Source organism: Heptranchias perlo, chromosome 11 (assembly GCF_035084215.1).
Source record: "Heptranchias perlo isolate sHepPer1 chromosome 11, sHepPer1.hap1, whole genome shotgun sequence".
Classification (NCBI taxonomy): Eukaryota; Metazoa; Chordata; class Chondrichthyes; order Hexanchiformes; family Hexanchidae; genus Heptranchias; species Heptranchias perlo.
Genome location: NC_090335.1, coordinates 76,021,387 through 76,043,190, shown reverse-complemented (window position 1 = coordinate 76,043,190; position 21,804 = coordinate 76,021,387). Strand labels below are relative to the sequence as shown.

Sequence of the window (21,804 nt, the reverse complement as noted above, 5' to 3'; positions counted from 1 at the left end):
TTACAGCTGCTAATCTCTTATGTTGTTTACCCAAGACACTGGAATGTGAAGGGCCTCTCGCATCTTGTTTCAGCAATGCCTGAACTTTTCCAGTATCTCCTCCCAGTTTTCACAAAGATTTGCTGTAAAAACAAGCTCTGGGAGCATCCTTTGTTAGCTGTCCTTCTGCCTTATGGGTAGCTTAATTTGACCATTTCTGTCATTTTAGCTGTTTTTTTGTTAATACTTAACCTAATTTCTATAAGCGTGAGCTGGTTATATGTATTAGAATGCCTAGCCCAAAAGTGAGTGATTTATATGTTTGATATGTTAAAAACACCTAATCTAAACATAAGTTTTATATATTAGAAAGACATCATGTAAAAGGCTTAATCTTACAACCATGTCTCTGCTGGCTCCTTACTAGATCAATCCAAAAGTAATCCAACGGCCCTGTTCTCCCCTCTTAACCCTGTGTGTTCACCTGCTTCAAATATTTACTCACTTTTTCCTTAAAAGATTACTCCCTGTGGCCAAGCAATAACACTCTGCTCCAATAACCCTCCGTGTAAAGACATTCCTCCTAACCTCACTCCGTTAGTGCCAATTCTAAATTGACAATCCGTCATCACTAACTCCCCAACCAGGTGAAATAATCTTTTCCTACTCATTCGATCTTAAATCTTCTCTTAGATCTTAAATCTTCTCAGTTCAAGTGGAAATAGTCCCAGTATGGCCCTGGATCAGTGGTATCGCTCTTGCCACTCAGTCAGAAGGTCGTGGATTCGAGTCCTATGCCAGAGATTTGAGCCCATAAGTCCAGCAGCGCCTCAAATTTAAAATTCTTATCCTTGTTTTCAAATCCCTCCATGGCTTCGCCCCTCCCTATCTCTGTAACCTCCTCCAGCCCTACAACCCTCCGAGATCTCTGCGTTGCTCCAATCTGTCTTCTTGTGCATCCCCAATTTTCATCCCTCCACCACTGGCGGTCGTGCCTTCAGCTGCCCAGGCCCTAAGTTCTGGAATTCCCTCCCTAAACCTCTCCACCTCCCTACCTCTCTATCCTCCTTTAAGACGCTCCTTAAAACCTCCCTCTTTGACCAAGCTTTTGGTCACCTGTCCTAATATCTCCAAATGTAGCTTGGTTTCAAATTATGTTTGATAATCGCTCCTGTGAAGCGCCTTGGGACGTTTTACTACGTTAAAAGCGCTATATAAATGCAAGTTGTTGTCGTTGTTTATATGTTTATAAAATACTTTTGTGTTCCCTTTTATGTTACCTGCTAATCTTTTCTCATATTCTCTCTTTACCCCTCTTATTTCCTTTTTCAGTTCTTCTCAGCACTTTCTGCATTCAGCTTGATCCTCTACTGTATTATGAATCTGACATTCATCATAAGCCTCCTTTTTCTGTTTATTTTAATCTCTATAACTTGAATCATCCAGGGAGCTGTAGCTTTGGATGCCCTTTGTTTCCCTTTCATAGGAATATGTTTAGTCTGTACCCAAACCAATTCCCCTTTGAAGGCCTCCCATTGCTCAATTACTGTTTTACCTGCCAATCTTTGATTCCAATCCACCTGGGCCAGATCCCTTTTCAACTCACTGAAATTAGCCCTCCTCCAGTTGAGTATCTTCAACTTTGACTGTTCCTTGTCCTTTTTCATAACTTCTTTAAACCAAATGATATTGTAATTACTGTTTCCCAAATGCTGTCCCACAGAAACATGCTCCACTTGCCCCAATTCATTCCCCAGAACTAGATCCAGCATTGTGTCCTTCCTCGTTGGACTGGAAACATACTGATCAAGAAAGTTTCTTGTACATATTTCAGAAATTCCTCCCCTTTTTCCCCTTTCCACTGTTATTTTCCCGGTCTATATTAGGATAATTGAAGGCCCCCATTATCACTACTTTATAGTTTTATTGAATGTCTGCTGAAGATCTAATGCATTTCCTTTATCTATACATTTAGTCACTTCTAAAATAAACTGGCTGTCCTTGATTAGCCTGATTTCTAAATCCTTAGGATAGATATCTTGAATTGTGATTTCTTAGGGATGATTGACCAGTTTAGGGAGGACTTCCTGGTGGAGTTAGACTTCCATCCACCCCTCCATCTGCCCTCTATATCTATTTCAACCCTGACGCATTTTCCTGGGTTGGGATTACTAAGTGTAGGCTCCTGGCGGCATTCCCACCATCAAGAGGGAGTCAGTGCGAAGGAGGAAGCGCCAACAGTACTGGATCTTAAATGGGCAGAAGATTGGAAGCAAAGACCAGGATCAGGACCTTCAACATTGGGGACTGAATGGAGGGAGAAGAGGCTGCTCCAAGGCCCTCTCCCTCCCTGGAGACATCTCAGGGCAGTTACCCAGGGCCTACGGTCACGTTGTCCACGGCAGCCGATGGACCTGTTGGGTGGGGGAGAGAAATCCCGGGTGGGACAGAGAGCTTATGGTTAGCCTCGAGATCTCATTTTCCTGCCACTATCTGGCCCGTAATCAGGCAGAAATGTGGAGGAAACTCCCTTCCTAAGAGTTTACACAACTGACCATAGATTAACCGGTCTATAATTATCAGTCCGTCCTCTCCCTTCAATTTGGGTATTAATCGACTACTCTCAGTTCCACGGCACAATTTACATACTTAAGGAGGATTGAGAAATTATGACCAGAGTCTCTCCTCTCAGGCACCCAATCTTATCCAGCCGGAGTTTTGCTAATTATCCAGGACCAATTCCTTTTCTACAGTATCTCCAACAGGTGATCCACACTCTCCTCGAGTACACCTGATTCTCACTTTAACTGTCATTGTAAAAAACAGATGCAAAATATTTATTTACTAGTTCCAGCGTAACTTCATTCTCCACTAGAGATCTTTAATTATTCTTTTACATTTTACATGCTTTAAAAAGCCCTGTCCATTTTTATATTATCTACAAGCCTTCTTCATATTCCCTTTTAGCCCTTCTAATTTCCCTTTCACCTCCCCACTACACTTTCCATATTCCTCATGAAGATCTTCACAGTTTTATCTTGTGCCTCATTGTTAAGTTTCAGTTTATTGTCAATCTGTCTATTTAAACATGGAACTCGGGGTGAATCTGGGGTAGTGGATTTGGGGTACGGTAGTGTAGTGGGTTCAGGATATGGTAGTGTAATGGTTTGGGGTACGGTAGTGGGTTTGGGGTATGGTAGTGTAGTGAGTTTGGGATACAGTTACGTAGTGGTTTGGGGTACAGTAGTATAGTGCGTTTGTGGTATTGTAGTGTAGTGGGTTTGGGATGCAGCAGTGGGTTTGGGCTATGGTAGTGTAGTGGGTTTAGCGTATGGTACTGTAGTGGTTTGGGGTATGGTAGTGGGTTTGGGGTACGTAGTGTGGTGGGTTTGGGGTACAGTAGTGTAGTTGTTTGGAGTACAGTAGTGTAGTGCATTTAGGGTACGGTAGTTTAGTGGGTTTGGGGTACTTTAGTGTAGTGGGTTTAGGGTATGGCAGTGTAGTGGTTTGGGGTATGGCAGTGGGTTTGGGGTACGGTAGTGTAGTGGTTTGGGGTATAGAAGTGTAGTGGGTATGGGGTACGGGAATGTATTGATGGTGTTATTGGGCTGATAATCCGGAGATTATGAGTTCAAATCTCACCATGGTAGTTTCAGAATTTAATTCCAGTTTAAAAAATCTGGAAATAAAGAGCTGGTATCAGTAAAAGTAACCATGAAGCTGTGAGATTGTCGTAAAATGTCCTTTAGGGAAGGAAACCTGCCGTCCTTACTCGGTCTGGGCCTATATGTGACTCCAGTCCCACATCAACATGGTTGACTCTTAACTGCTCTCTGAAGTGGCCTAGCAAAAAACTCAGTTGCATCAAACCCACTGGAAAGAGGAATAACAATAATAAAAACAACTTGCATTTATATCGCGCCTTTATCGTAGTAAAACGTCCCAAGGTGCTTCACGAGGAACAATAGATACAGCATTAACTTTAAGAGATTTAGAACAAAGGGCAGGAGAAACATCTTTACAAAGAGTTGTGAGGCTGAGGAATTCGCTTCCAGGGTTGATATCATAGTATCATAGTAGGTACAGCACAGGCTCTTTGAAAGAGCTATCCAGTTAGTCCCATTCTACTGCTCTTTCCCTTTGCCCTGTAAAATGTTTTCCTTCAAGTATTTATCCAATTCTCTTTTGAAAGTTATTATTGAATCTGTTTCCACCGCCCTTTCAGGCAGTGCATTCCAGATCAGAACAACTTTCTGCGTAAAAAAATGTTTCCTCATGTCACCTCTGGCTCGTTTTCCGATCACCTTAAATCTGTGTCCTCTGGTTACCGACCTTTCTGCCACTGGAAACAGTTTCTCCTTATTTACTCTATCAAAACAATTGATGATTTTGAACATCTCTATCAAATCTCTCCTTAACCTTCTCTGTTCCAAGGAGAATAATCCCAGCTTCTCCAGTCTCTCCACATAACTGAAGTCCCTCATCCCTGGAACCATTCTAGCAAATCTCTTCTGCACTCTCTCTAACGACATCCTTCCTAAAGTGTGGTGCCCAGAATTGAACACAATACTCCAGCTGGGGCCTAACCAGTGTTTTATAAAGGTTTATAGCATAATTTCCTTGCTTTTGTACTCTATGCCTCTATTTATAAAGCCCAGGAGCTCATATGCTTTTTTAACAGATTTCTTAACTTGTCCTGCCACCTTCAAAGATTTGTGTACGTATGCCCCCAGGTCTCTCTGTTCCTGCATCGCCTTTAAAATTGTATAATTTAGTTTATATTGCCTCTCCTCATTCTTCCTACCAAAATGTATCACTTCACACTTCTCTGCGTTAAATTTTATCTGCCATGTGTCTGTCCATTTCACCAGTCTGTCTATGTCCTCCTGAAGTCTGTTACTATCCTCCACACTGTTTACTACATTTCTGAGTTTCATGTCATCTGCAAACTTTGAAATTATGCCCTGTATACCCAAGTCCAGGTCATTAATATATATCAAAAACAGCAGTGGTCCTAATACTGACACCTGGGGAACATCACTGTATACTTCCCTCCAGTCTGAAAAACAACCATTCACCACTGCTCTCTGCTTTCTGTCCCTTAGCCAATTTTGTATCCATGCTGCCACTGTCCCTTTAATCCCATGGGCTTTCATTTTGCAAATAAGTCTATTATGTGGCACTTTATCAAATGCTTTTTCAAACTCCATATACACAACCTCATCAACACTAGCCTCATCAACCGTCTCCATTACTTCATCAAAGAACTCAAGCCAGTTAGTCAAACATGATTTTCCTTTAACAAATCCATGCTGACTTTCATTTATTAGCCCATACTTTTCCAAGTGCCAATTAATTTTGTCCCGGATTACTGTCTTTAAGAGTTTCCCCACCACTGATGTTAGGCTGACTGGCCTGTAGTTGCTGGGTTTATCCCTCTCCCCTTTTTTGAACATTTGCAATCCTTCTGTCCTCCGGCACCACTCCCGTATCTAAGGAGGATTGGAAGACTGTGGTCAGAGCCTCCGCAATTTCCATCCTTATTTCCCTCAGTAACCTAGGATGCATCCCATCTGGACCGGGTGACTTTTCTACTTTGAATACTGCCAATATTTAAGTACTTTCTCTTTATCAATTTTTATCTTATCCAATATCGCTACAATGGCAGCAAGGAGATCTCCTTTTTTGTCCCTAATCGGATCCACTCTTCCTTTGACTACCCTTTTACTATTTATATGTTTATAAAACACTTTTTGGTTCCCTTTTATGTTAGCCGCTAATCTATTCTCATACTCCCTCTTTGCCCCTCTTATTTGCCCCTCTCTTTGTCCATAGTTGAGCAGAAACTATGTCAACATTCAAGATTAGATTGGATTTTTTTTATTCGTTCATGGGATATGGTCGTCGCTGGCAAGGCCAGCATTTATTACCCATCCCTAATTGCCCTTGAGAAGGTGGTGGTGAGCCGCCTTCTTGAACTGCTGCAGTCTGTGTGGATAGGTGGAAGAAGGAAAAGGGCGGGTGAATGTGATTAAGACTATTTGGGCGTGTGGAGGGTAAACGCTGACACGGACTGGTTGGGCTGAATGGCTAGTTTCTGTTATTATAAATTCTCACTAACATTTCCTTTGCTGACATTGAACCTAACTATGTTGTGGTCACTATTTCCCAATTGTTCTCCTACTCCCACCTCACTTCATTTCCCAGAACTGTATCAAGCAATGCTTTTTTCCTTATTGGACGAGAAATACACGAAGCGAGGAGTCAGCAGTGGACACATTTGAGAGCGCTTTCCCCACTGTGACTACAAGCATTATCTTTATTCCAGTCTATCTTGGGATAGTTAAGACCAACCAATCTTATTGCTTTGTTGTTTTTGCATCTCCAACCTCCTTTTCCTCTCTAAGGTCCTTGAACATGTTGTTGCCTCTCAAATCCGTGCCCATCTTTCCTGCAACTCCATGTTTGAAACCCTCCAATCAGGTTTCCGTCCCTGCCACAGCACTGAAACGGCCCTTATCAAAGTCACAAATGACATCCTATGTGACTGTGACCGTGGTAAACTATCCCTCCTCAACCTTCCTGCAGCTTTGCATATTACTCACTCCTCCATCACCATCAAGCCAGATGACCAGCCCTGGATCAATGACTAGAAGAGCAACACCAGGTGTACCTGAAAATGAAGTGCCAACCTGGGGAACGTACAACACAGGACTACATGCATGCTAAACAGGGGAAGCAGCATGTCATAGTCAGAGCTAAGTGAATCCATAACCAATGGATCAGGTCAAAGTTCTGCAGTCCTGCCACATCCAACTATGAATGGTGGTGGAGAATTAAGGAACTAACAGGAGGAGGAGGCTCCATGAACATCCCCATCCTTAACTATGGCGGAGCCCAGCGCGTGAGTGCAAAAGACAAGGCTGAAGAGTTTGCAACCATCTTCAGTCAGAAGTGCTGAGTGAATGATCCTTCTCGGTCGTCTCCTGAGGTCCCACCATCACAGAAGCCAGTCTCCAGCCAATTTGATTCACTCCACGTAATATCAAGAAATGGCTGAGTGCACTGGACACAGCAAGGGCTACCAGTCCTGACAAAATCCCGGCTGTAGTGTGGAAGACCTGTGCTCCAGAACTAGCTGCACCTCTAGCCAAGCTGTTCCAGTACAACTACAACATTGGCATCTACCCGACAATGTGGAAAATTGCCCAAGTATGACCTGCCCACAAAAAGCAGGACAAATCCAATCTGGCCAATTACCGTCCTATCAGTCTACTCTCAATCATCAGCAAAGTGATGGAAGGTGTCGTCGACAGTGCTATCAACCGGCACTTACTCACCAATAACCTGCTTACCGAGCTCAGTTTGGGTTCCGCCAGGACTACTCAGCTCCAGACCTCATTACTGTCTTGGTCCAAACATGGACAAAAGAGCTGAATTCCAGAGGTGAGGTGAGAGTGACTGCCCTTGAAATCAGGGCAGCATTTGACCGAGGAGCCCCAGTAAAACTGAAGTGCAGGGAAACACTCCATTGGCTGGAGTTACACCTGGCAAAAAGGAAGATGGTAGTGGTTGTTGGAGGCCAATCATCTCAGCCCCAGGGCATTGCTGCAGGAGTTCCTCAGGGCAGTGTCCTAGGCCCAACCATCTTCAGCTGCTTCATCAATGACCTTCCCTCCATCATAAGGTCAGAAATGGGGATGTTCGCTAATGATCGCAGTGTTCAGTTCCATTCACAACCTCTCAGATAATGATGCAGTCCGTGCCCACATGCAGCAAGACCTGGACAACATCTAGGCTTGGACTGATAAGTGGCAAATAACATTCGCTCCACACAAGTGCCAGGCATCGAGCATCTCCAACAAGAGAGTGGGGGGGAGGGGCGAGATTGGCAGTGGGGGCAGGGGGTGCCGAGCAGATCCTCACTCATTGGTTTTGCTATTAATCTCCAGTCTCCTGCTGCTGAGCTAATTCTCAATCCATTTAGACTTTGGTGGGAGGGGGAAATATTTCTTGGAGAAAACCATGTGTGACCACATTAGTGCAACAAACCAAGTGTGACCACACCAGTGCAATAAACCAAGTGTGACCAGACTAGTGCAATAAACCAAGTGTGACCGCACCAGTGCAATAAACCAAGTGTGACCAGACTAGTGCAATAAACCAAGTATGACCACACCAGTGCAACAAACCAAGTGTGACCAGACTAGTGCAATAAACCAAGTGTGACCGCACCAGTGCAATAAACCAAGAGTGATCGCACAAGTGCAATAAACTAAGAGTGATCGCACAGTGCAATAAACCATGTATGATCGCATTAGTGGAACAAACCAAGTGTGACTGCACCAGTGCAACAAACCAAGTGTGGCCGCACCAGTGCAACAAACCAAGTGTGACCGCACCAGTGCAACAAACAAGGTGGGACCGTACAAGTGCAACAAACCAGGTGGGACTGCACCAGTGCAACAAACCAAGTGCGGCCGCACCAGTGCAATAAACCAAGTGTGACTGCACTAGTGCAACAAACCAAGTGTGACCGCACCAGTTCAAGAAACCATGTGTGACCACAATAGTGGAACAAGCCTTGTGTGACCTCACCAGTGGAACAAACCATGTGTGACCGCACCAGTGCAATAAACCAAGTGTGACCGCACTAGTGCAACAAACCAAATGTGACCACACCAGCGCAATAAACCAAGTGTGATTGCACTAGTGCAATAAACCAGGTGTGACCGCACTAGTGCAAAAGACCATGTGTGACTGCACTAGTGGAACAAACCAAGTGTGACCGCACCAATGCAACAAACCAACTGTGACTGCACTAGTGCAACAATCCAAATGTGACCGCACCAGTCTAATAAACCATGTGTGACCGCACTAGTGGATCAAACCATGTGTGACCACACCAGTAGAACAAACCAAGTGTGACCGCACAAGTGCAACAAACCAAGTGTGACCACACTAGTGCAATAAACTATGTGTGACTGCACCAGTGCAACAAACCAAGTGTGACCACACTAGTGCAGTGTGCATGTCGCTGTATCGCACAAAGGTAAATACAGAGGAGGGAGGCCATTCAGCCCAACAAGCCCATCTCTTGTTAGAAACATACGGTCATTTTGTTGGTTTTTCTACATTGACGACATAGGCCCAGAAATTGCTGTGAACAGCACATGAATGTCACCTGCTGCTCGTAGGTAACTGACTCACCCACAAACTTTTTGCAGGCTTCTGGACGCCAACTTCCTTCAATGGAGGCCTGCAGGAAGTGCAGTGATCTCTCCCAGCTTCTCTGAGCTGTGAGAGCTGGGAAAGGATCGCTCTCTCCCCTCAACCAATCAGCTGGAAGCATCCTTGACAAGCCGCGCAGTCAAAACCAGAAAGTGTCAGGTAGATTAGTAAATTCACTATAAAATAAGTTAGAGAAAGCAAAATAAAAAGAGAGGGTAAGATTAAAAGACATAGATAAAAGAGACAGAAAGAAAAATTAAAAAATAACAATTTTAAATTTAAAACTTTTTTTAAAATGTCCACAACAACAATTAATATCAGGAGGAATGAGATTTTTAAAAGTTAATTTTCAGTGCCAGGGAGGTTGTTTGGCAGTCATTAAGACTTACCATGCCGTTAAAAGTTAGTTTAGACCTAAAAAAAAAACCCAGCGTTCCTTTTTTCTGTGTAGATTAGTTCATTTCTAGCTGAACAGTGCAGCAGGTTCCCATTGGTCCATTCATTCAGCCGGCGAGATCTCTTTAGTGCGAAGCTTTCAAATGAGCAGGGCAAATGGTAGAGCAATTTCCGGATTTCCACATTTGATTGCGCGTGTGCGTTCTCTGGAACTTGCTCTTCCATTTGCCCTGAAATAACGGTGAGCCCTCTTAGCATCGCCGTTATTTCATGAGCAATTTCCGGGCCGATATACATGCAAGTTGTTGTTGATGTTTCACATCACCAAAGTTAAAAACTTTTGCTAATATTCAACAGAAAAGAAACTGCCTTACTGTGAAGAATCCGCAGAGAGTGACGTGTGGAAAGACTTCGTGAGCTCGATTCCTACCGCAGCATTTTTGGCTTTCGGTCCAGAATGCCATCAGCTTATCCCAGAGTGGACCTGAGGGACACAGGTACAGAACATACTCTTGTGGGATGAGATCATCTCGAGTGGGGTCATTCCGATGAGCAAATATCCTGTTGAAAAAAATATTCTTCATCAAACAATATTGGATAAAACTTCAAATAGATCGGAGCACAGAGCCGCAATGGAAGAGCTTGCGCTAGCACAGACCTGGTGGACTGAATGGCCTCTTTAAATTCTAGGGCCCCGATTTTAAGTGGGGGGCGGGAACGGAATGTGCGATGGCGGAAGTGGGCAGCGAGTCCACAACTTGGCGAGACGTGGAGGCCCAGCCTCGTTTCCACAACACATCTGGGTTTCCCGTGTTTCATGTGTCTGCCGCTCTCTCGCACTCCTGCATGAAGCAATTTCCAATCTGAGTCCCGGTCACAACTTGAAGCCTCAGTCCACTTCTTCAAGGGATGCTGCATTAGTGAGGACTAGTGGTGACCCCAGGGATCTGTGCTGGGGCCTCATTATATTTAGTGAAGGAATAGAGAGCCATATATTCAAGTTTGCTGATGACGCCAAGTTAGGTGGCACTGTAAATAATGTCGATGGGAGCAGAAAGTTGCAAAGATACATTAATAGATTAAGTGAATGGGAAAAACTGTAGCAGATGGAGTTCAATGTGTGGAAGTGTGAGGTCATCCACTTTGGATCCAAGAAAGATAAATCAGAGTATTTTCTAAATGGTGAGAAGTTAGGAATTGTGAAATAGCAGAGAGATCTAGGGGTCCAAGTACAGAAATCACTCAAAACTAGTGGACAGAAAGCAGAGAGTAGTGGTTAGTAGTTGTTTTTCAGACTGGAGGGAAGTATACAGTGGTGTGCCCCAGGGGTCAGTATTGGGACCACTGCTCCTTTTGATATATAGTAATGACCTGGACTTGAGTATACAGGGCGTAATTTCAAAGTTTGCAGATGACACGAAACTCGGAAATGTAGTAAACAGTGAGGAGGATAGTAACAGACTTCAGGAGGACATAGACAGACTGGTGAAATGGGCAGACACATGGCAGATGCGCTTTAATGCAGAGAAGTGTGAAGCAGACGTAGATAAGATGTTTCAACTTGTGGGGGGAGACCTGAACTTGGGGCCATAAATATAAGATAGTCACTAATAAATCCAATAGGGAATTCAGGAGAAGCTTTTTTACCCAGAGAGTGGTTAGAATGTGGAACTCGCTACCACAAGGAGTAGTTGAGGCGACTACCATAGAAGCATTTAAGGGGAAACTAGATAAACACATGAGGAAGAAAGAAATAGAAGGATATGCTGATAGGGTTAGATGAAGTAGTGGGGAGGAAGCTCGTGTGCAGCATAAACACTGGCATGGACCTGTTGGGCCGAATGGCCTGTTTCTGTGCTATGTAATTCTATGTAAGTGATACATTTTGTTAGAAAGAATGAGGAGAGGCAGTATAAACTAAATATAAACTTAAAAACAATTCTAAATGGGGAACAGGAACAGAGAGACTTGGGGGTATATGCACAAACATCTTTGAAGGTGGCAAGACAAGTTGAGAAGGCTGTTAAAAAAGCATACGTGTCCTGGGCTTTATTAATAAAGGCTTAGAGTACAAAAGCAAGGAAGTTATGCTATTTATGGATCACTGGTTAGGCCACAGCTGTATCGTGTACAATTCTGGGCATCACACTTTAGGAAGGATGTCAAGGCCTTAGAGAGGGTTCAGTAGAGATTTACTAGAATGGTACCAGGGATGAGGGATTTCAGTTATGTGAAGAGAGAACGTTTGGTTGTTCTCCTTAGAGCAGAGAAGGTTAAGGGGAGATTTCACAGAGGTGTTCAAAATCATGAAGGTTTCTGATAGAGTAAATAAGGAGAAACTGTTTCCAGTGGCAGAAAGGTTGGTAACCAGAGGACATAAATTTAAGGAAATTGGCAAAAGAACCAGAGGGGAGATGAAGAGAATTTTTTTTTACGCAGCGAGTTGTTATGATCTGGAATGCACAGCCTGAAAGGGTGGTGGAAGCAGATTCAATAATAACTTTCAAAAGAGAATTGGATAAATACTTGAAGGGGAAAAATTTACAGGGCTATGGGGAAAGAGCAGGGGAATGGGACTAATTGGATAGCTTTTTAAAAGAGCTGGCACAGGTAGGATGGGCCGAATGGCCTCCTTCTGTGCCGTATCATTCTATGATAAACTTGCAGAATGGGTGTGTAATTGGCAAATGAATTTCAATGTAGATAAGTGTGAAGTGGTACATTTTGGTAAGAAGAATAAGGAGGCCACATATTACTTGGAAAATAATAGTCTAAATGGTGTAGAGGAGCAAAGGGATCTGGGGGTACAGATACACAGATCACTGAAAGTAGCGAAGCAGGCTAATAAAGCCATAAAAAAGGCAATATCGCACTGCGAAGGTGGCAGATCTTCACCCATTCCTTACTCCTCCAATTCCCTCGGGCTCTGTAAGTCACATGGTGCCACTTCCTCTCTAATGCAATCTAATGCTATCTCACCGCAATCTAACGCTATCTTACCGCAATCTAACGCAATCACACCGCAACCTAACGCTATCTCACCGCAACCTAACGCAATCTCACCGCAACCTAACACTATCTTACCGCAATCTCGCCGCAACCTAACGCAATCTCACCGCAACCTAATGCTATCTCACCGCAATCTAACGCTATCTCACCGCAACCTAATGCTATCTCACCGCAATCTAACGCAATCTCACCGCAACCTAATGCTATCTCACCGCAATCTAACGCTATCTCACCGTAATCTCACCGCAATCTAATGCAATCTCACCACAATCTAATGCTATCTCGCCGCTATCTCACCGCAATCTAATGCAATCTCACCGCAATCTAACGCTATCTCACCGCAATCCAACGCTATCTCGCCACAATCTAACGCTATCTCACCGCAATCTAACGCTATCTCACCGCAATCTCACCGCAATCTAACGCTATCTCACCTCAATCTAACGCTATCTCACCGCAATCTCACCGCAATCTAACGCTATCTCACCGCAATCTAACGCTATCTCACCGCAATCTCACCGCAATCTAACGCTATCTCACCACAATCTAATGCTATCTCGCCGCTATCTCACCGCAATCTAACGCTATCTCACCACAATCTAATGCTATCTCGCTGCTATCTCACCGCAATCTAACGCTATCTCACCGCAATCTAACGCTATCTCACCGCAATCTCACCGCAATCTAACGCTATCTCATCGCAATCTCACCGCAGTCTATCGCAATCTCACCGCAATCTCATTGCAGTCTCACTGCAATCTAACGCTATCTCACCGCAATCTAATTCTCCCTCGGCAAAAGTATCAGGATTGTTGCGTGGGAGTGATGAAACAAGCCAGACGTTGTAAGTTCGAGAGGGTTGGGACAGAGAAACTTGGGGCAGGAGGTTTCTGCAGGAATGGGCTTGAGTCCAAAGTATCTCCCTCTTCAACCTTCTTGCCTTCCTCATCATCATAGTGCACAAGGAAATAGTTGTCTCTCCGTTCCTCATCTTTCTCCTCCTGTGCTCCCGTTTCCAGGGTGGATTCACAGGAAAGGAAGGTGCAAGCTAAAAATGGAGGAACCGTAACCCCATTAGGAGAGAGGGGGCTGTGTGGTTCTTCACAGGGATGCCATTGTGACCATGTAGGTGTTCAGTCACTAACCTGATGTTGGCACTATGCTCCCAACTTTTCTGTCTCGCACAGCAAGAGCAGAGTCCCTCCCCATGGTCTGCTCCTCGTAGGCTGTTGGTATTCAATACTAGTGCCACCTCCCTCCCCATGGCTACGTGTCCTTTTTGTCAGATTTGTGCTGTGGACAGCCAGCAGTCTGTGTCTCCTCTGTTCTATTTCACCCAGGAGAGTTTGCAGGTCAGACTCCATGACATTGGGTTATTTTCTTCTCTGCCGTTGTGCCGTGCTCTGCTCCCTTCATTGGCTGCCTCTGCCAGGTTGTCCTGAGTTAGACATTCTTGTAAACAGGGGATGAATTTCACCGGGTGGGAGAAGCAGCTTCTTCACCCACTCAAAAGTCCTTGCCGGAGGTCCCAGCCATTCTGAGAGCTTGGCTTGATTTCAATGTGAGTAGTGAGGTACGAACACAGAATCAGCGCTCAAGCATCTCGCCGTTTGGGGGGGGGGGGGGGAAATCCGGTGGAGGTTGGGACTCAAGGGGGTGGTGGTGCAGAAGACCCTCTGTGGGCCAGAAGATTTTTTGTGGGGCCAGGAGGAAGATTCATACTTACCTGTTTCCGGAGCGGCCTCTGCTCAGGTCACTCAATGCCTCGTACCAATGGGTGAAGCTTACACAGTGACACTCTGCCCGTTGTCACCTCAAAATTACATAAAGGTCCTACGACCGGCATTTACATATTAAAAGTAGACTCACCTGAAACAGGCAGGTATCTGGACCGCCCTGGCGAAGGGCCTTGGTGGACCAGAAGTAGGACGGTGTGGCAATTGCTGAGCTGCAGTTTTTTGGGGCACAGCACCCCATTCCCACCAGGCAGGCGCTTTCAAAATCGAGCCATGCATTCAAACTAGTTTCAGCAAACTGACTGAGCCAAGCCCTGTTCCTTACTAATCTGTTGCTGCAATCTTCAACCAGACTGGCTTTTTAAAGGCTGCACTCTAATTTCTATACACACCAGCACTTTACTCTCTTTTTACACAAGTTTAGCACCAATCAGTACTACAATGGATATGCAAACGAGTTATCCAGGAAATTATGGTGTGAATACCTCTCCAGGCCATCGGTGGGAGCAACAAATTTTCCACTGGAGTAAAAGCGGTGGAGAGCACAAGGAATTTCCAGATCCTTGTGTTTATGAAGGTTGGAATGTGGATTGCTGCACTGAACATTCAAACAGTTCATTAGAATTCCTTCCAAACACATGTTAATTCTACAACTGAACTAAAGGATGAGTGCTTCACGTGTGAAATAGACTAAGGACAGGAAATTTGGTGAGGCTTCCATCTGTTTCCCACCTTAACTTCAGTGAGAGATTGTGGGAACCCAGAAAAATGGTGTAGCTGAGACCATTTACGCTGCTCCTCTGGGAGTTCCACCCATTTTACAGCAGAAGATATGATGAACCCAATTAAATTTCAGGGCCTAAGGATGTTAGAGGTGAGGAAGAAGATCGACAGAACTTCGACAGAAGCCTGGCTAGGGGAACACTCTACCAATGCCAGCTATGGGCTGCATTTGTTGGACATGTGTAAGGTGTTCCTTTGTTTATTTCTCTACCTTAGTGTATATGCAGAGATCCCTAAGACACAGTCTACATTCTAACCCTTGTTCTATACAAGCTAAACCCATACTTCCAGCTCTTTACGTGCCTTAATTGGTGGGAGGCCCTGCTGTACGTTTGTGAACAACAAATTCACTTCACCCCTTAGAATTGGAGAGTAAGGATTGTGTGTTAAAGCATTGCTGATGTTTCATTCCATTTGAAATGTACAGCACTAATATTTAGAAAAGAATTCTGTTCTATTTTGTGCAGGGATTTAACTGGTGCAGTGCTGTGATCTTGTGGTGTGATATCAGATCAGAGATGTGTGGTATAGTTTTACAGAATTGCAGTGAGATCACAACGTGGCACATTGAGGTTAAAAACTGCAAATGTTTTGAGTGGTGTAGTTCACTACAGGAAGAAAACCAACCACACAAGTTGAAGTGTAGTTGGTAAGAATGTATCAAACATGAATTATACCAACATAAAGGGAACTTTACCCAGCATCCAGGGGCCAGGCAGTACCTGATCAGGGTTATGTCTGAAATGGTAAAGTGTTCAATTTACCATCACCAACATCCTTTGCCCTGATCAACTCAAAAAAGATATTTTAGAGATTACAACAAATCCAATACTACAACTCAGCTAATTCAATACTGCAACTCAGCAAAATCTCACATAATCTAATACTGCAACTCAGCAACACCTCAACTAATCCAATACTACAACTCAGCAATATCTTAGCTAATCCAATACTACAACTACAAAATAAATGTTATATTTACCTGTTGGGCCTCTTCTGGCTCTGTATCCAGGTTTGGCCCACGATCTGGATCCATGTTTTGCCCAGGATCCGGCTCCAGGTTTTGCCCAGGATCCGGCTCCAGGTTTTGCCCAGGATCCGGCTCCTCCCCTCCCTCCCCTGCTCAGGCCCCAGGTTGAAATTGTAGATTGGTTCCTGATGACATCATTGGACCTAATCTGCATATTTAAAGATACCCTGCTTCCTTCCTGTGGGTGTCCCGCTTGCCTGCTCAAAAGAACAGGTTACTCTCGGGACATGGCGGAAGGAAGCCGGATGGTTGGAGGTAAGTGACTCCCATTATATTAACAGGCCCCCAGTGCAGTTTCCAGCATGTGGGGGCAATTAAAATCAGGGCCAATATTTCAGTGAGTGAGTGATCAATCTACGGAACAGGCTCCCTAGGGAGACGGTATTGATTCATTCAAATGCAAATGAGATAGATTTCTGTCAGAAAATAGCATTTTGCGATACAGTATGTGAGTAATTTGAGACATGACATGTGGTAAGTGTAACATGCTTGGGAGGAACAGGTGACTTTGGTTCCCAAAGCTCTCCACCACTGAGGGTTTCCTCGCCTCATGTCTGGGTCTGTAGAGATTGAATGCTATGATCAGTCAACAAATTCATTATCGTTGTGTCATGCGACTACCAGGATGGTAGAAGGCGAACTAGATGGACCTTGGTCTTTTTCCTTCTGCAAATTCCCAAGTTCCTATGAAGGAAAGGGGTTGAAGGGATCTGGCCCAGGTGAATTGGAATCAAAGATTGGCAGGTAAAACAGGAAATGAGCAATGGGAGGCCCTAAAGGGGAGATAGTTGGGGTACAGAGTAGACACATTCCCAGTAGGGGGAAAGGAAGGGCATCCAAAGCTCGAGCTCCCTGGATGACTAAAGATATAGAGATTAAAATGAAACAGAAAAAGAAGCCTTATGATAAATGTCGGGTTCATAATTCAGTAGAGAACCAAGTTGAATACAAAAAGTACAGGGGAGAACTGAAAAAGGAAAGATGAGGGGCAAAAAGAGAATAGGAAAATAGATTAACGGCTAACATAAAAGGGAACTAAAAAGTCTTTTATAAAGATATAAATAGTAAAAGGGTAATCAAAGGAAGGGTGGGGCTGATTAGGGACCAATAAATGAGATCTTCCTGTGGGGGCAGAGAGCTTGGCTGAGGTACTAAATGAATACTTTGCATCAGTCTTCACTAGAGAAGAGGATGCCGCCCATGTCACAGCAAAGGAGGAGGTAGTAGAGAAATTGGATAGGATAAAAATAGATAGAGAGGAGGTACTAAAAAGGTTGGCAATGCTCAAAGTAGAAAAGTCACCCGGATGGGATGCATCCTAGGTTACCGAGGGAAGTAAGGGTGGAAATTGCAGAGGGTCTGGCCACAATCTTCCAATCCTCCTTAGATATGGGAGTGGTGCCAGAGGAGTGGAGAATTGCAAATGTTACACCCCTGTTCAAAAAAGGGAGAGGGATAAACCTGGCAACTATAGGCCGGTCAGCCTCACGTCGTTGGTGGGGAAACTTTTAGAGACAATAATCCAAGACCAACTTAATTGTCACTTGGAAAAATAGAGTTAAATATGATAGCCAGCACGGATTTCTTAAAGTCAAATTGTGTTTGACTATCTTGATTGAGATCTTTGATAAAGAAACAGAGAGGGTTGATGTTGTCTTTATGGACTTTCAAAAGGCATAATAGACTTGTTAGCAAAATTAAAGTCCATGGGATTAAAGGACAGGGGCAGCATGGATACAAAATTGGCTAAGAGACAGAAAGCAAAGAATAGTGGTGAATGGTTGTTTTTCAGGCTGGAGGGAAGTATACAGCGGTGTTCCCCAGGGGTCAGTATTAGGACCACTGCTCTTTTGATATATATTAATGACCTGGACTTGGGTATAAAGGGTATAATTTCAAAGTTTGCAGATGACACGAAACTTGGAAATGTAGTAAAAAGCGAGGAGGATAGTAACAGACTTCAGGAGGACATAGACAGACTGGTGAAATAGGCAGACACATGGCAGATGCAATTTAATGCAGAGAAGTGTGAAGTGATGCATTTTGGTAGGAAGAATAAAGAGAGGCAATATAAACTAAATGGTACAATTTTAAAGGGGTGCAGGAACAGAGAGACCCGGGGATGTATGTACACAAATCTTTGAAGGTGGCAGGACAAGTTGAGAAGGCTATTAAAAAAACATATAGTACCCTTGGCTTTATAAACAGAGACTTAGAGTACAAAAGCAGGGAAGTTATGCTAAACCTTTATAAAACACTGGTTAGGCCCCAGCTGGAGTATTGTGTTCAATTCTGGGTACTACATTTTAGGAAGGATGTCAAGGCCTTAGAGAGGACGTAGAAGAGATTTACTAGAATGGTACCAGGGATGAGGGACTTCAGTTATGTGGAGAGACTGGAGAAGCTGGGGTTGTTCTCCTTAGAACAGAGAAGGTTAAGGGGAGATTTGATAGAGGTGTTCAAAATCATTATGGGTTTTGATAGAGTAAATAAGGAGAAACTGTTTCCAGTGGCAGAAGGGTCAGTAACCAGAGGACACAGATTTAAGGTGATTGGTAAAAGAATCAGAGGGGAGTTGAGAATGGTTTTTACGCACCGAGTTGTTGTGATCTGGAATGCGCTGCCTGAAAGGGTGGTGGAAACAGATTCAATAGTAACTTTCAAAATGCAATTGGATAAATACTTGAAGGGGAAAACATTACAGGACTATAGGGAAAGAGCAGGGGAATGGGACTAATTGGATAGCACTTTCAAAGAGCTGGCACAGGCACGATGGGCCAAGTGGCCCCCTCCTGTGCTGTAAGTTTGTATAATTCTATGTGATTAGACTATTTGCTTGTGTGGAGGATAAATGGTGTTAATGGGCTGAATGGCCTCTTTCGTGTTGTAACCTTTGTATATTTCTATATATTGAATGACCTTTTCCTTTCGTACAATTTTCCTTATTCATAAACCTCTGTGTAGTTTCTTAACAAAAGTGTCGATGTCCTCTGCTCAGGTATGGGTTTGTAACTCTGCAGAATCAAATTTCAATATTGCAAACATTACAAAACAAAACAGATTGAGGACGGAAGGAAGTAACGGTAACCAACACTCACCAATCAGCAGCCTCTTGGGGGCTTCTTCTTCCTGTTGCAGCTAGTGCTTTCTGCCTGCAGAGAGAGAATTCACCAAACCTCACAAACATCACAAAATCAGATAGCGGCGGCGACTTTTGTCTTCGTCATATGGATGGTAATCTGGGAGAATCGATCAATGGAATGAAAATTTGTCCCGGTCTATGACAGACGGAACATTAACTCCACCAGAACACTTTACCCCATTACATTCGAGAAGGATGTTGGGGTAGATTTCATGAATTCATTATGTGGGCACACTAATCCCCACACCCAAATGTTGCTGTCAAGCTCCGGTCGAGGGGCATTTTCTATTCCGTTAATCTAATACTCCTCTGTATTGCTACCCACCTCTCTGCCCTTAAAACCCTCTTCAAAACCATTCTTTTGGTTACCTCTCCTAATTCTTCCACTAATTCTCAGCCTTGGTTCCACCTCTGTGAAGCATTTAGGGATATTTTCCACATTAAAGGCGCTACATAAATGCAAGTTGTTATGGGTAGGCGTGCAGTCCAACTGAGGCATGGGCTGAATGGTCGGCTGCTGGGCTACACCAAGTAATGAAACTCTGCTTCTGTATCTTTGTGTTGTATTTTTGTAGATCACACACACACACACACACTATTGGGTTAGTTTCCCTGCCTGGAACACACCTGAAGTACACTCCATCTGGCTGAACTTAACCCTAAACCTAACCCTAACCTTAGACCAATGTTCCCTTAGTGCAGACCCACCGCTTGAATGAAGCCTCGGCCACATTAATGACCACCTGCTTTGGTCCTTCTGGCTGTTGGTGGGTCTTTTGGTGGACCTTCAAAAAAAGGGATACTTATCATTTTGTGTCCACCATGGCCTTGCTGCCTGCCCTGTTCAAATCCTCCGATTTAGGTGGGTGGGGGGGGCCGAGCACTAGTACTAGTTATGGACCTCACTCCATTCGCACACCCCCTCCCAAGTGGAAGGTTAGGCAGGAGACACGGGGGAGGGTGTGGGGAGGGGGAAAATGGCCTAACAATGCGGCGATTCTGTTGAACTTAATGGCAGGACCTCATTAATATCTCTCTGCTCCGCCTCCTGCCCGGCAGCCAGTCAAATGGAGAGTCAGCCGATGGGCGGGAGGGGAGACTAGTAGCAGGAGGCTGCAGACTGGGACCCTTTGGGACGGTCACTGGCAGTCGGGATGGGGGGGAATCTCACAATCGGGGTGGGGGGGAGAGAGAGCATGTGGTCGGGGGGGGGAGAGAGAGCATGTGGTCGGGGGGGGGAGAGAGACTGTGATCGGGGAGAGGGGGAGAACCAGTGATTGTGGGGTGGGGGGGAGGAGAGAGCCTACTATCAGGGCGGAGGGTGAGAGATCCCACTATCGGGGGGTGGGGAGGGGGAGAGAGAGGCCGTCATCGGGGTGGGGGGGGAAAGGAGCGATCCCATGATCGGGGTTGGGGGGGGAGAGAACCTGTGATCGATGGTGGGGGGAGAGGAGAGAGCCCACAATCGGGGGTGGTGGGGGGGAGGAGAGTGCTGGTGATTGGGGGCTGGGAGGGGGGGGGAAGAGAGCCCGTGATCGGGTTGCGGGGGGGAGAGCCTGCAAACAGGGCCCACAAGGAATTCTGAAACAACCACTTATCCTGCCTCCGTTTCACTGCCGGGATTCCCAACCCCTGGGAAACCCGCACAGCACAAGCTCATTTCAAATCGGGCTCCCAATTGAACAGTGGGAGCTCAATTTAAATATGTTAATGAGCGTCCGGCCTCTCCACAGTCCGCTATCCACCGGAATGAAATAGGCTGTGGGCGTGTGAGGGTCATGTTCCCCCTATTTAACACTTTAACACCTGTCACCCAACCCGCTCCTGTCCAACATGGGGGCGGGGGATTAATTTCAAGGCCAATATGTCTGGCCTCAGGACCTTGATACTGTACGCAAGGCCTCCCTACCCCCCGCCCCGGCCCCAGCCTTCCCCAGTCCCCCCCATCCCCCCATTCCCCCATTCGCTCCACCCCACCCCCGCTCGAGATACTGTGCAAACAGACTTCTGACTTTCTTCTGAAATTGATCAAATGGGATCATTACAAATGAGAAGGGTAGGGTTTTCCCAGGGCACATAAGTGAGGGGTGGGGGGTCGGAGGTTAGGGGGTCATCACTTGGGGTAAAACATTCCGCACTATAATAACTTGTGTCAACAAGCTTCTTCAAATCTTCTATTTTAGGTATCGAGTGCTTATCTTCACATCATGGGCTCTTCTCTTCCATTTATTTACCAATGAAAGTATTTTACCTTGTCTATTCCTTTTATTAATTCGAAGATAGTCGGGGCAATTTTAACCCAGCCCATGGCGGAAGCTGGGTAGTTAAAATCCCTGTGGGACACTCCCACTTACGATCCCGCCGATCCCATAGGCTGTGATTTTAACCATGGGCCTGAGCAGGAAGCGTGGATTCCCGCCAGACCAGGAGTCGGGGCCAGAAGCAGCCCAAAGAGGTAAGTATTTTAAAGTTTTTTTACTTTCCTTGTGGGGTCAGAA

The 21,804-nt window shown here is 45.0% G+C and overlaps 1 protein-coding gene across 2 annotated transcripts in view; it reads right to left on the bottom strand.

The window, feature by feature from the left end:
• The window catches only part of LOC137327504 (ubiquitin-associated and SH3 domain-containing protein A-like), a 102,648-nt gene that overhangs the window by 70,899 nt on the left and 9,945 nt on the right, over positions 1 to 21,804 (bottom strand). For both annotated transcript variants that reach the window (XM_067993397.1, XM_067993398.1), the window contains exons 2-3: positions 19,263 to 19,316; positions 9,981 to 10,167 (exon numbers count right to left, since the gene is read on the bottom strand). In XM_067993397.1, the coding sequence (XP_067849498.1) occupies positions 9,981 to 10,167; positions 19,263 to 19,316 (241 nt within the window). The remainder of the gene's footprint in view (positions 1 to 9,980; positions 10,168 to 19,262; positions 19,317 to 21,804) is intronic.